This window comes from Ovis aries, chromosome 16 (assembly GCF_016772045.2).
Source record: "Ovis aries strain OAR_USU_Benz2616 breed Rambouillet chromosome 16, ARS-UI_Ramb_v3.0, whole genome shotgun sequence".
NCBI classification, from domain to species: Eukaryota; Metazoa; Chordata; class Mammalia; order Artiodactyla; family Bovidae; genus Ovis; species Ovis aries.
In genome coordinates, this window is record NC_056069.1 from 64,140,774 (window position 1) to 64,153,898 (window position 13,125).

Here is a 13,125-nt window from a genome sequence, read left to right on the forward strand (position 1 = left end):
TCAAAATTTCCATTTTGGTGCCAACCTACCTGGGGGTTCAGTCCAACTCCCCCATTTAGTGGCTGGGTGATTTGGGGCAGGTGTCTCAACCTCATTTGGTCAGTGGATGTCCCCTCCCTTTAGAAGCTTAGATGAGTTGGAGTTTGTAGATATCTACCACCTATTTGTGTTTTTCAGATAAACCAAGGATAACGTAGACATTCACATTTTAGAGTTTCTTGCTTTTTCTTTGCCTCGGGAAATACAGTTGATTAATAGACATACTATTGGCTAATAGCATAAACATGAAATTTTAAAACCATAGCTGAACTTATAATGCAGACTTACTTAACCTATATATATATATATATATATATATATTGCAGTTTCCACTTAGTAAAAGGGCCTTGGACTCTGAGAGCCTCGCATTGACAGCCTTCGGTCCTGCAAAGATTGAATTCTGAATTAAGGCTTCAAGAGGTCCTATGTCAGTGATCTGTCAAATATTTGTCTTTGACCCTTTGAATTTAAAATACTTTTCACGTATACATGTACATATACGTGAAGGATCTCTGACAGGCACTTGTTGCAAAATGCTTTCAGTTGTTTATTTTTAAAAGATGACAAATACTCACAACTATTTGGGACTTTTACAGATAGAAGCAATGGCAGCTTGCCCCACTGCCAACTAAAATTTCCAGATTAGAGTGTGGGGAGAGAACCTTGCCAGGCTGATGGGAGGCCCATGCCCTGGAGGAGGAACTCTGTTTCCTCCAGGAATTTTAAAGGCATGGCATACAGCTCTTCAAAAGCTTCTATCATTTGCACCCCGGCTGGGTGAATCTATCCTGTCCGTGGAATTACAAGCATCATAACTGCTAAATACTGTTTCTAGAATGAAATGTTTCTAGAATGAAATGTTTCTAGAATGAAATGTTGGAGGGGAAAAAAACCCCAGAGGAACTCCATTCACTGCTTTAGTCTGATCCATGGTGTGTTTATTCCTGCTGATCTTGAATGTTCCCCTAGAAGGTGCTTCCTGGGCACCCAGAATCTGTCCTGGGGATCAGAGCTCATCTCCAAGGGTGCTCTCTGACACGCCTTCTTCTCTTTCTTCCTCATCTCCCCAGGAACAGCATTGCCGCCTCCGCCGTGTGCGTCTTCAACCTCAGCGCCATCTCACAGGCTTTTAACGGGCCCTTCAAGTACCAGGAAAACTCTCGGTCCGCCTGGCTGCCGTATCCCAACCCCAACCCCAACTTCCAGGTAATTCTGGGGAGAAATGGGCACTCCTTCGGTCATTTCTGGCCCCCACCCAGATAGCAGGCAGAAAGTTTGTGCAGACAGACAGGCTGGGACCTCTGCACCCCTGGTGCTCTCACAGTGCAGCTGTGAGCTGCCCACCCCCAGCCCCTTGTGGGACAGTCCCTCACTCAGCTTGTCTGGTATAAATAGACCACGGCCTTTTGTGTCCTGAGGTGCCCGGCCTTCAAAGGGTCTTTTGTCAGCTGGGACGCCTGAGCTTGGACTGCAAAAGGCCAGCACAATGCAGCAGGTTGGGAATCTAGCTTCAATTAGTACTAATGATGGTAGGCTCTGGGTCCCCAGGAGCTCTGACTCCTAATGAATGATGGTGTAATGAATGTGGTCCAGGACACAGAGCAGTGGGGATACACAAACAGAATTGAGCTCTAATTGGGTATGCGGTGAGGTTTCCTGTTGGGGGTGAATGGGATGTGATGGGGCGGCTGTGGAGAAAACAGGAGCAGATGGAGGCCATTCATGTATAAGGCACCACATGCAGCGTGTTCAAGCCTTCAGGGGCTCTGACATCATCTGCTGTCATCTACCTATGTTCAGAGGGAGCTGAAACCGAAAGAGACGAAGCCCTCTACTGTTTGGTCGGTCAGCAGGTGTATTAGTCAGCTCCGGCTGTTGTAACAAAATGCCACAGACTGGAAATTTCTTTTCTCACAATTCTGGAGGCTAGAAGTCCAATCAAGGTTCTGGCCAATTCAGTTTCTGGAGAGCGCTCCCTTCCTAGTTGGTAGATGGCCAGCTTCTCACCGTATTCTCATGTGGCTTTTCCTAGGTGAGCATGAAGTGAGACTAACCCTGTGAGATCAGGGCCCCAACCTTATGACCTCATTAACCTCAGTTACTTCCTTAGAGGCTCCAGCTCCTAATACAGCCACTTTGAGGGTTAGGATTTCAACATATGAACTTTAGGGAGACTCAGACATTCATGCATGCCAGCAGAGTTCCCTGGAGCTCCTTTCTTCTGAGAAGAACTGTCTTAGGATCTTCACCATCATCATCGTGGGTGTAATTTTTAGGAATGCCAAGTTCCAGACACTGGGCTCAATGCTTCTATGTATCTTGACGCCTTCTGGCAACTGTGCTGTGATTGGTAACAGCTCCCGCTGACAGAGAAAGGTGTTGAGCCTCAGAGCACATCATCAGGACAAGGATATGGGCTCCTTAGTGGCTGAGCTGGGCTCTCAGGCCCAGTCCTCAGATTCGGAGCCTCAACCTCTTCCAACCAGAGTAACTTTAGTCTTCATAACTAGTCAGTGTTAGACCCGAGTCGTGTGTTCAGTCCTCCAAATTCTGGTTGGTTTGTCAACCCAACACATAAAACCTCTGGCTTTTGAGAAAACTGGGAATATGGAAAAGTTCAATTATTTTACATTTTACTGGTACTTTTACAGGAATCATTCAATTCTAATTGTTTTGAAATTTTTTTGTAAAGATCATGATGCTGAGAATAGAGATGGGCTTATATGTCCACCTTACCATTCATTGCTTTACTTGGGAAAATGATTTAGCATCCCATAACTAGGGGGACTATGTAAGGATTCTTTGTTTGTAGCAATTTTGTCATATTTTCTCATCTCAGCAGCTCTGTAAAGTGAGTGTCATTAGCCCCACTTGTAAGTCAGGAAACTGAGTGATCAAGTTTATAGTTGTTATTCAAGTTTCCCTACTAAGAAAGTTCAGTACTAGACAAAGAAATCCAGGCAAACAAACAGTTTAGCGGGAACCAGACATGAAGTCGTCACGTTTTCTGATGACATAAGTGGTTTATGTAATTAGTAACTGAACACGGACTCCCTGTGCCTCATTGTTGAGTCTCTGCATTTAAATCCCACCCATATCCCAGGATCCTGGGGTGATGTAGCTGTTTAAGAAGGCCCTCTGGAAAACCATGAAGGCAAAATATATCATTTCCTTTCAGAAAGTCCATGGTAAAATCCTGAAGTTTAAAAAAATTATCAAAGATGCTCATGGTATTTTAGGGTTCTTTTAATGTCTTGATGTTTCCATTGCAAACGCGTCATCACAGTGAACAGTGACTTAATAAACTCTGTGATGCCTTACCACCTCTGGGCAGTGGATAACTTTTAGCCCTTTTGTCTGGATACATTTGTAGCACAAAGCAAATCCCCTCATTTCCTGAGGCCACAGGCATCTGGTTTTATAATGCCAGTGTCACACTAAAGGGCTTACTCACGTTTATGAGATGGAAGTCGGGCCATGCGGTGTAATGAATGAAGCCTGCAGGATGTGGTGTGCATTTCAGGCAGGGAGTCTGCTCCCCTGAGTTTGTCTTTGGGTAGTATTTAAGATTTGCATAGAACTAAAGTTTAGATTATGGTGATTCTTTGCATAAGTCCTGATATACATGAGTATCGAATATTTTCTTTTGGTTTACCATGTTTGATAACCATGCAAACTTAAGGCAACCTGACTGACTTTTAAGGAACCACACACACTGGCATGGGGGTGGGATATGTTGTGAATTAAGGGTCCATCCACTAACTGTGTATAAAGGGCCTTATGTTTGCAAAAACTGACAGTTACATGTAGTTAGATATTTTAAATTATTGTCTGCCTACTGAGATTTGGAATTTTATGCAGTGCTTATATACTAGAAGGCTTCCTTGGTGGCTCAGACAGTAAAGAATCCACCTGCATTGCAGGAGACTGGGGTTTGATCCCTGGGTTGGGAAGATCCCCTGGAGAAGGGCATGGCTACCCACTCCAGTATTATTGTCTGCAGAACCCCGTGGACAGAGAAGCTGGACCGGCTACAGTCCATAGGGTCACAGAGAGTGAGATACCACTGAGCAACTAAGCACATATGTACTAAAAATAGCTAATTAATTAGAAGATCAGATACATGACTCAGATTCAACAGGAAGAATGGGTTAGGCTGCACAGTGTGTAATTTTGCAAGATTCGATACAAAATTCTCTATTGAAAATAGTAACAAAATATAACACTATTAATTTTTATCAGTTGCGATCTAGAAACCACTGCAGGTGGTGCCGTGAAAGTCGTCCCTGTTAGAGGAGCAGTCCCCAAAGCCATGTAGACTCTGGGCCTCACTAGGAAACGCTTCAGTCACTTACAGAAAACGTTATCCAGACCCAGTGGTACAGCTGCACTGGGACAGACTCTAGAAATTTCTGTGCAGTTTTGATTACCAGCAACCAAACTGATGGAGCTGAAATGGATAACAGACCCCCAAAAGTGGTTGAGCAGATGAGCAGGCCACTGCTGGAGGACCAGATGACGGGACCTGGCCAAGTCATCAGCATCCTTCAGGACTCCATAGGCGTCTGCAGCCAAACAGGAGGAAGGGTACCATCAAAGTCAAGCACTCTCCGCGTGAGCCTCGGTGATCATGGACGTACCTACCAAGGGCCGGCAGGCTAGGGCGAGGATAGGTCTGTCATTCTTGGAAAAAATAAACAAGAATGCAAATATTATTGTTATAAGAATTAATAGAAGTATTGATCTATTACTCTCAGAGGTGTTAGCAAGACAAAGACTATGGATTTAAGCCACAGAAAGACGATGGCTGTATTTTTACTATTTTTAATGTTTTCCTCTTGCTCAGAGTCCCTGGGGTGTCACGCCAACACTGCAGGAGCCCCATGTGTAAGGCATGGTGAGTGAATTTGCAGCCCGTTAGAGAGCTAGGTGGATTACTTATGAACCAATAAATATATGGTATAAATTTAAATAGCATTCAAAATATTTGAAAAAGAATCCTCAGGTGAGATACTCATTATAAGTTGGCTAAAAAACCAAGACACTGTACAGTTTCAACCAGTGCTAATGATACTGCTGATCAATTCCAACCTCTGCCTTTTTTTCCTCTACACCACAAAGTAGCTTTTTTTTCTCCAACACCAAGCCAGATGTCCAACAATTCAACTCAGTTCTGACACTGTTTACCCAGAGATAGCATCAGATTTCATGGTTGATAGACTCAGGGCTGCAAGGCTCTCCCCTTGACCCTCGCTTCCAAGGCCAATCTCCAGCCCAAGTTGTTACCCATGCTTCCGACCTGTGGGCTATAAGTGGACCCCCTCCTTAGGTTCGTTAATCAGCTAGAGAGGCTCACAGAACTCAAACATTTTACTTATAAGAGCGTCGTTGTTGTTCAGTCACTAAGTCGTGTCCAACTCTTTGTGACCCCATGCACTGCAGCACACCAGGCTCACCTGTCCTTCTCCATCTCCTGGACTTTGCTCAAATTCATGTCCCTTGAGCCAGTGATGCCATCCAACCATTTCATCCTCTGCCACCCTCTTCTCCTACCTTCAATCTATCCCAGCATCAGGGTCTCTTCCAATGAGTTGGCTCTTACCATCAGATGGTCAAAACATTGGAGCTTCGGTGTCAGTCCTTCCAATGAATAGTCAGGATTGATTTCCTTTAGGATTGACTAGTTTGATCTCCTTGCAGTCCAAGGGACTCTCAAGAGTCTTCTTCAACACCACAGTTTGAAAGCATCAATTCTTCAGCACTCAGCCTTCTTTATGGTCCAACTCTCACATCTATACATGACTACTGGAAAAACCATAGCCTTGACTAGACAGACCTTTATCTGTAAGTGATATCTCTGCTTGTTAATGCCCTGTCAAGATTTGTCATAGCTTTCCCTCCGAGAAGCAGGCATCTTTTGATTTCACAGCTTTTGATTTCAGGCAGTCACTGTCTGCAGTGATCTGGGAGTCCAAGAAAATAAGCTTTGTTGTAAAGCACATAGCTCAGAAACAGTCAGATGGAAGAGGTGCACAGAGAGAGTAGGGAAAAGTTTGGGTAAAGAGTGTGGAGCTCTTTCTGAGCTGAGCATGCTTGCTGAATCTTCACGTGGTCACCAGCCTGGAAGGTCTGAACGCTCCATCCTTTGGAGCTTTATGAGTATTTTTCACTTAAGCAGGTTGGTTAAATCATCTGGCCATTGGTGATGGATTCAACCTCCAGCAGCTTTCTCCTTCCTGGAGGTCAGCTTAGTAGGACAAAAGGTTCTAGCCCTCTGACCACAGGGATGGCAGCTCTGGCAATCAGCATTCCCACCCTTCAATGAGGTCCAGAGGTCACCTCAGTAACTTAACAAAAGACGCCTTTATTGCTCTCTTCACTTAAAAGTGTCAGGGGTTTTAGGAGCTCTGTGACAGAACAGGGATGAAAACTAACTATGTATTTCTTATTACAAATCGCAGTATCACAGTGACAATTCAGGTTGCAGCCTAGGATTAGGTTAGCAGTCATGAAAAAACAGGTGGCAGTGGAGGGTTCCATTCTACAGCCCCAGCACCCCCCACCCCACCCCCAGGTCTTGGAGTCTCCCGGGTCCCCAGACTCCTCAAGAGCAGCCAGAGGTCCTCAGTTTCATTTTATGCCTCCCGGGTTTTATAATGTCAGTTTTAAAAGCACTGTGCGGAAAAAACAAAACCTGGATGGAGAACTCCATCCCCCAGGCAGACTGCTCCTTGCCTCCTATGACTTAAGAATTGCTGCTGATTTCAGGAAGAGAAAACAGCCAGACCTGGCCACTCTCGGAACTAGAACTCACCTGGACAGACTTCAGACCGTTTTGTGACACTGTTGTTAACGGGCAGTGTCTCTGCCCTCCACGTGTCATTGTTAAATTCGGTAATTACATAAAATCCCCTGGCTCTGGCCCCCTGCCCCAGCACAACTGCTGTGTGCTCACTTACTGATTCCTCCCTTCCTTCACTTATTCATTCCTTCCCTCTGGCCCCTGCAGCTCAATGGACCATAGAATTGCTGCCCTGCAGCGAGGCGGACCCACGGACCATTTATACCATTGTTTGAATGGCTTCTCTGTGCCAGGCGCATGGCCTGGCTCCTTGGCGTGTACAAGTGCTTTCAGTTAATTTACAAATGCTCTCCACTGATGGTCTCAGTTGGCCTCACAGCAGCCCTCTGAAGGAGCAGAGGAAGTGTTTTTGAACGACTTTATAGATAAAGAGACAACGACTGCAAGGCAGGGTCTCACCTGAGGCCTCGTGGCCCATGGGCCACAGAACTGACCCTTCACCTTCACCCGACCCTTCCGCACCTGCTACCGGGAGCACCCCTGCAAAGATGCTGCATTTAAACAAAGCTTTGGACCGGTCTTGGCATCCATTTTGCTCCAAGATTCTTTAAATATACCATCAGCCTATCCTTTGGGGGCATGGAGGCTATTTTATCAAGTGCTACAAAAATATCCTCTATTTTTCACAAGCCATTTCCATCGTCTACTTTTGCACCTCTAACCTATTATAAAACCATGTATTAGAAACAACATGTTATAAAAGTCATTTTTTCAGATGGAATGGACAGGGAAATTCATTTCCATCAACGCTGCCTCTATGAAGTTCTGCCGGGCATCAGCCTTTATTGGACCTAGGATTTAAAGTTTATGAAAGAAATGAGAAATCGTGGTGATAATTTTCTGATTCTGTGTGCTGCCCTGGGAAAGCTTGGCTTGCTTTCCCGCCCCTCTTTTAACCTCGTCCCTGCCCAAAACCATCCTCCATGACACCTGCCAGCCTTTGCACAGCGCAGCTCTGAATTTAATTCTCAGGGTTTCCAGGCTTGATTTTTTTTTTTTTCCCACTTTAGTCCCAGATTCCTCTGCATGGTATTTCCACCTGAAAAGTCTACTTCTTTCCTTCCTATTTCCTTCTGGCTTCTTCCTTTTCCCTCTCTTCATCTCCTTCCTCTCTCACATTCTTTATCTCCTTATGCGCCCCCGTTCTTAAAAATTCATCATTGTCAGGGAGGAAGAAAGTTTCCTCTGCCCTTCTAGCTTCTTCCGACCAGTCTAAGAACTAAAGTGGCATGAGACAGGTTAACAGGAGAAAATCCAGCACAAGTCTAATAACGCATACACATGAGAGGGACCCAGGAAAACTGAGTTACTCCCCCTAATGGCGGAAACCCTCACCTTAAATACCGTCTTCAGCCAAAGATAAGAGAGCATGTTGCTGGTAGTGGTTTGAGACTTCAAAGGGGACGAAGGCAATTGACCTGCAGATAGAACAGCAAATGTTTGGGAAATGAGAGTTTTCTGGGCCTGCAGAGACTGTTGGACAGAAAGTGACTCTGGTCTCTGGGGCCTGCTGGGTTTTCCCCACTATAGTCTGCCCTTATTCTGTGCAGACATCTCTGGAGATAGCTCTATACCAGGAATAGGCCATCTATCTACATTTTGTAAGCGTTTAGGGGAAGGTCACAGTTTCTTCTTGAGTCTTTTGGGCCTCCGTTGTTTTCCGCTCTAGAAATCATTCACAGCCAGAGAGACGTTTGGGGTGGCCAGTTTGCTGCCCTGCACCAGGTTTTTTATTCGATGCTTGACTCTAACCAGAGTTTTTGTTTCTTTTGGCCTGATTTAGATAATAAGGGCATGATAATAAGGTGAACATAGTGTTTCATTCGTGGAATTCTCCAGGCAGGAATACTGCAGTGTGTAGCCGTTCCCTCCTCCAGGGGATCTTCCTGACCCAGGGATCAAACCTGGGTCTCCCACACTGCAGGCGGATTCTTTACCATCGTAGCCACCATGGAAGCCCATATAATAAGGGCACGATAATAAGGCTAACGTAATGTTGTGTAGCTTATGTGAAAGACAGCAGAACAGTATTGCATGCTGCTGCTGCTGCTGCTAAGGCACTGCAGTCATGTCCGACTCTGTGCGACCCCATAGACAGCAGCCCACCAGGCTCCCCGTCCCTGGGATTCTCCAGGCAAGAACACTGGAGTGGGTTGCCATTTCCTTCTCCAATGCATGAAAGTGAAAAGTAAAAGTGACGTCGCTCAGTTGTGTCCGACTCTTAGCGACCCCACAGACTGCAGCCCACCAGGCTCCTCCATCCATGGGATTTTCCAGGCAAGAGTACTGGAGTGGGGTGCTATCGCCTTCTCCAGTATTGCATAGTTTACAGATTAGAATGACCTAAGTCTATCTCTGTAGAATCCATGTCTTGCTTATAGACCTGCCATCCCAAAGAAAGCTAGTAAATCTGTGTGGTGCATTTGATGGCTGAATTTTCCACCTGGGAATCTGATGCGTTTGGCAGATTGAACAGTGTGCATTTACCCAGACAACTCCCTAGGGGACTCTAGAGGTGATGAGGAGATTTTATGCACATGCCATTCAAATTAGCAGTGACTCCTACTTCATTTTTTTTTTTTAACTTCTGATCATTTATTTTTTTTTTATACTGGAGTATAGTTGATTTATAGTGTTGTGATAGTTTCAGTTATACAGCAAAGTGATTCAGCTATACAACGCAACGCAATGTGTGTGCACTCAGTCATATCCGACTCTTTGTGACCCTGTGGGGCTCCTCTGTCCATGGGATTTCCTAGGCCACAATACTGGAATGGGCTGCCATTTCCTTCTGTAGGTGCTCTTCCTGACCCAGGGATCGAACCTGAGGCAGACCACTGAGATACCAAGGCAGCATTCTTATACATAGATCTATTCTTTCTCAAATTCTTCTCCCATTTAGGTTGCTAGGTAATACTGAGCAGATTTCCCTCTGCTCTACAGTAAGTCCTTGTTGGTTATCCATTCTAAATACAGCAATGTGTACACGTTGATACCAAACTCCCAAGCTACCCACCCCACCCTTCCCTTGGTAACCATAGTTACCCCCTGGTAACCGTAAGTTCCTTCTCTAAGTCTGTGAGTCTGTTTCTGCTTTGTCAATGTCACTTCATTTTGTTCTGATCATTCACTTAGGATGAGAGTTGAGAAGACTCCCCAAATACGATGAGCTCAGATCTAAACTGGGAGAGACACCAAGAATGGGGGCTGTGGAGGGACTGGAGAAGGGGGCACACGGGCACCACCGGCAGGTGTTCAGGTTGCCAGTCGCACCCCCAGCCAGGGTGCCTGGAGCGGCCCTGGGTGTGCAGGTGGCCGGGCCTGGTAACAGCCTCTCTCCCCCTGCAGTGCGGCACCGTGGACCAGGGCGTGTACGTGAACCTCACGGAGAGGAACCTGCAGGACGCACAGAAGTTCATCCTGATGCACGAAGTGGTGCAGCCGGTGAGCCCCGTGCCCGCCTTCATGGAGGACAGCAGCCGCTTCTCCCACGTGGCCGTGGATGTCGTGCAGGCCCGGGATGCCCTCGTCCACATCATCTACCTGGCCACAGGTAGGAGCCCGCCCTCCTCTGCAGAGTGTTCTGCTGGCTTCTGATTTCGTGAGCGACCTCGGTGCCATGCTTTGGGCCTGCCTTCTTTCCTCTGAGCATCAGAGTGCTGTCTTATCTTCATTACCCTTTTTGAAGTAATTTAATCGTCTGTTTTCACTCTATTAGTTATAACTCTTACTGGAAAGGCAGTGCCTAATTTCTTTTTTTTATTATTTTATTGAAGTATAGAGTCGATTTTAGCTGTATAGCAAAGTGATTCACTTATGCGTACGTCTATATGTCATTCTTTTTCATATTCTTTTCCATCATGGCTTATGACAGGACATTGAATGTAGTTCCCGGTGCTCTACAGTAGGACCTTGCTGTTTATCCATCCTATATCTACTAGTTTGCATATGTTAATCCCAAACTCCTAGCCCTTCCTTCCCCCATTCTCCTTGCAACTATGTCTGTTTTCTATGTGAGCCTGTTTCTCTTTTGTAAATTCTGTTTCATTTCATTTGTGTTGTGTTTTAGATTCCACCTAACTGTCTGTCCGTGTCTGTGTTAGTTGCTCAGTCACATCTGACTCTTTGTGACCCTGTGGACTGTAGCTCATCAGGTTCCTCTGTCCATGGGATTCTCCAGCCAAGAATACTGGAGTGGGTTGCCATTTCCTTCTCCAGGGGATCTTCATGACCCAGGGATCAAACCCCGGTCCCCTGCATGGCAGGCAGATTCTTTAACGCCTGAGCTATTAGGGAAGACCTATAAGTGATATCATATGGTATTTGCCTTTCTCTGTCTGACCTACTTTGCTTAGTATGATAATTTCTAGGTCCATCCTGGTTTGGGGTTCTGATTCTGATCATGATAGATGACAAGCTTCAGCAAATATGTCCTACAGAGACTAACTTTTCTCTTCTACAGACCTGATTTTTTTGCTTTTGATATAATCTACTGCTTATTGATAAATTCATTCATAGTATAGCAAGATGTTACTAATGCCAATCATAGGATGGGCTCTGGGTGAAGTTGCCATACATAGAACTCTTCTGTAGCTTCCATGACACACTGGTCAGGTTGTTTGTTAAACTCAAGGGGAAGTGGAGTTTGCCATGGATGAAGGCCCCTTCCAGCAGGGAAATGGCCAGGAATAATGGGGTCCCAGAAAGAGCCCTGCTCCCAACCTTGTGCAGGGCCTCAGGGCAGACATGCAGAGTTCTCCTAGCATCTGGATACATGAATAGTATTTAAGTTTGTCTAGACTAGCTGGGTGATTCTAACTTTAGGGCCTCTTAAATTAGAAATTTCATGTCTCAACCAAGTTCTGGGTCTTTTCATTTGTCTCTTCTAGCACAGCTGAATACATTTTGAAGGTGATATCTTCTTTTGAAAGTTTTAATTCAGAATACAATTTAGCTTTAAAAGGATGTCATTTGAAATGATCCAGCAGATAGCTTTCTTCTTTATTTTCAAGGCATTGAAATGTACAAAGGGAATATTAGAAGGAATATCCAAAAATGCCAACCTGATATAACTAAGTCTGCTGAGAGCTGAACCATTCCTAACAAGTAGGGATGTCAAAGATTGCAGAATTGAACTTTTAAAATTCATAAGGCTGATGTTTATGTGGCCTTTTTTTTTTATAGCTTGGATGGGCCTCCCAGGTGGCACTAGTGGTAAAGAACTCACCTGCCAACGCGGACAAATAAGAAATGCAATGTTAGATCTCTGAGTTGGGAAGATCGTCTAGTAAAGGGCATGGCAGCCCACTCCAGTATTCTTGCCTGGAGAATCCCACGGACGGAAGAGCCTGGCGGGCTACAGCCCATAGTGTTGCTAAGAGTCAGACATGATTGAAGCGACTTAGCATGCACACAGCCAATAGATGACATCAAGGCAAACCTTGTATCCATTTGATGGTAGAGCTGATACTGAGCACGCAGGGCAGGACCTTACTGTCCATATGCTGTACATCACCCAGACATTAAGAAGGACTCAGCTGATAGAGCGCTTCCCTGGTAGCTCAGCTGGTAGCTCACCTGCAATGCAGGAGACCCCGGTTCGATTCCTGGGCTGAGGAGATCTGCTGGAGAAGGGATAGGCTACCCACTCCAGTATTCTTGGGCTTCCCTTGTGGCTCAGCAGGTAAAGAATCCACCTGCAATGCGGGAGACCTGGGTTCAGTCCCTGGGTTGGGAAGATCCCTGGAGGAGGGCATGGCAACCCACTCCAGTGTTCTTGCCTGGAGAATCCCGGATGGCCAGAGGAGCCTGGTGGGCTACAGTCCATGGGGTCACCAAGAGTCGGACATGACTGAGGGGTTAAGCACAACACAGCTGATACAGCATTGGTGTAATTACCACTCACAACCAGTGGATGTGAAGCTGGACTACTTCCTAACTCGCTAGTAGGGTCAGTTGGGTATCTTGGGTTTAGCAATCAGATTTAGTAATAATTGTTCTTCCTTTAACTGGGGTTTACTTGAATAAGCACACATTGGAGAAAGCCTGCCCATGGTCATTTGAAAGTCAGTTAGTTCTATTTCTCAGTACTATCTAAAAATCAAAGTGAAGTAGGCCTTTGTTAATTGTGCAGCTCATGGTGCTTCTTGCAGCTCGAATGATATTGTCCCTGCTGGCCAGCACTGCGCTGAGACCAACAGCCTTTCCTGTACACCTCCTGGGGC

At 45.7% G+C, this 13,125-nt stretch overlaps 1 protein-coding gene across 4 annotated transcripts in view; it reads left to right on the forward strand.

Annotated features, from left to right (window-relative positions):
• SEMA5A (semaphorin 5A) overlaps positions 1-13,125 on the forward strand; it is a 557,148-nt gene that overhangs the window by 384,358 nt on the left and 159,665 nt on the right. For all 4 annotated transcript variants that reach the window (XM_060400273.1, XM_060400274.1, XM_027980170.2 and 1 more), the window contains 2 exons: positions 1,110-1,245; positions 10,250-10,454. In XM_060400273.1, coding sequence (XP_060256256.1) covers positions 1,110-1,245; positions 10,250-10,454 — 341 coding nt within the window. The remainder of the gene's footprint in view (positions 1-1,109; positions 1,246-10,249; positions 10,455-13,125) is intronic.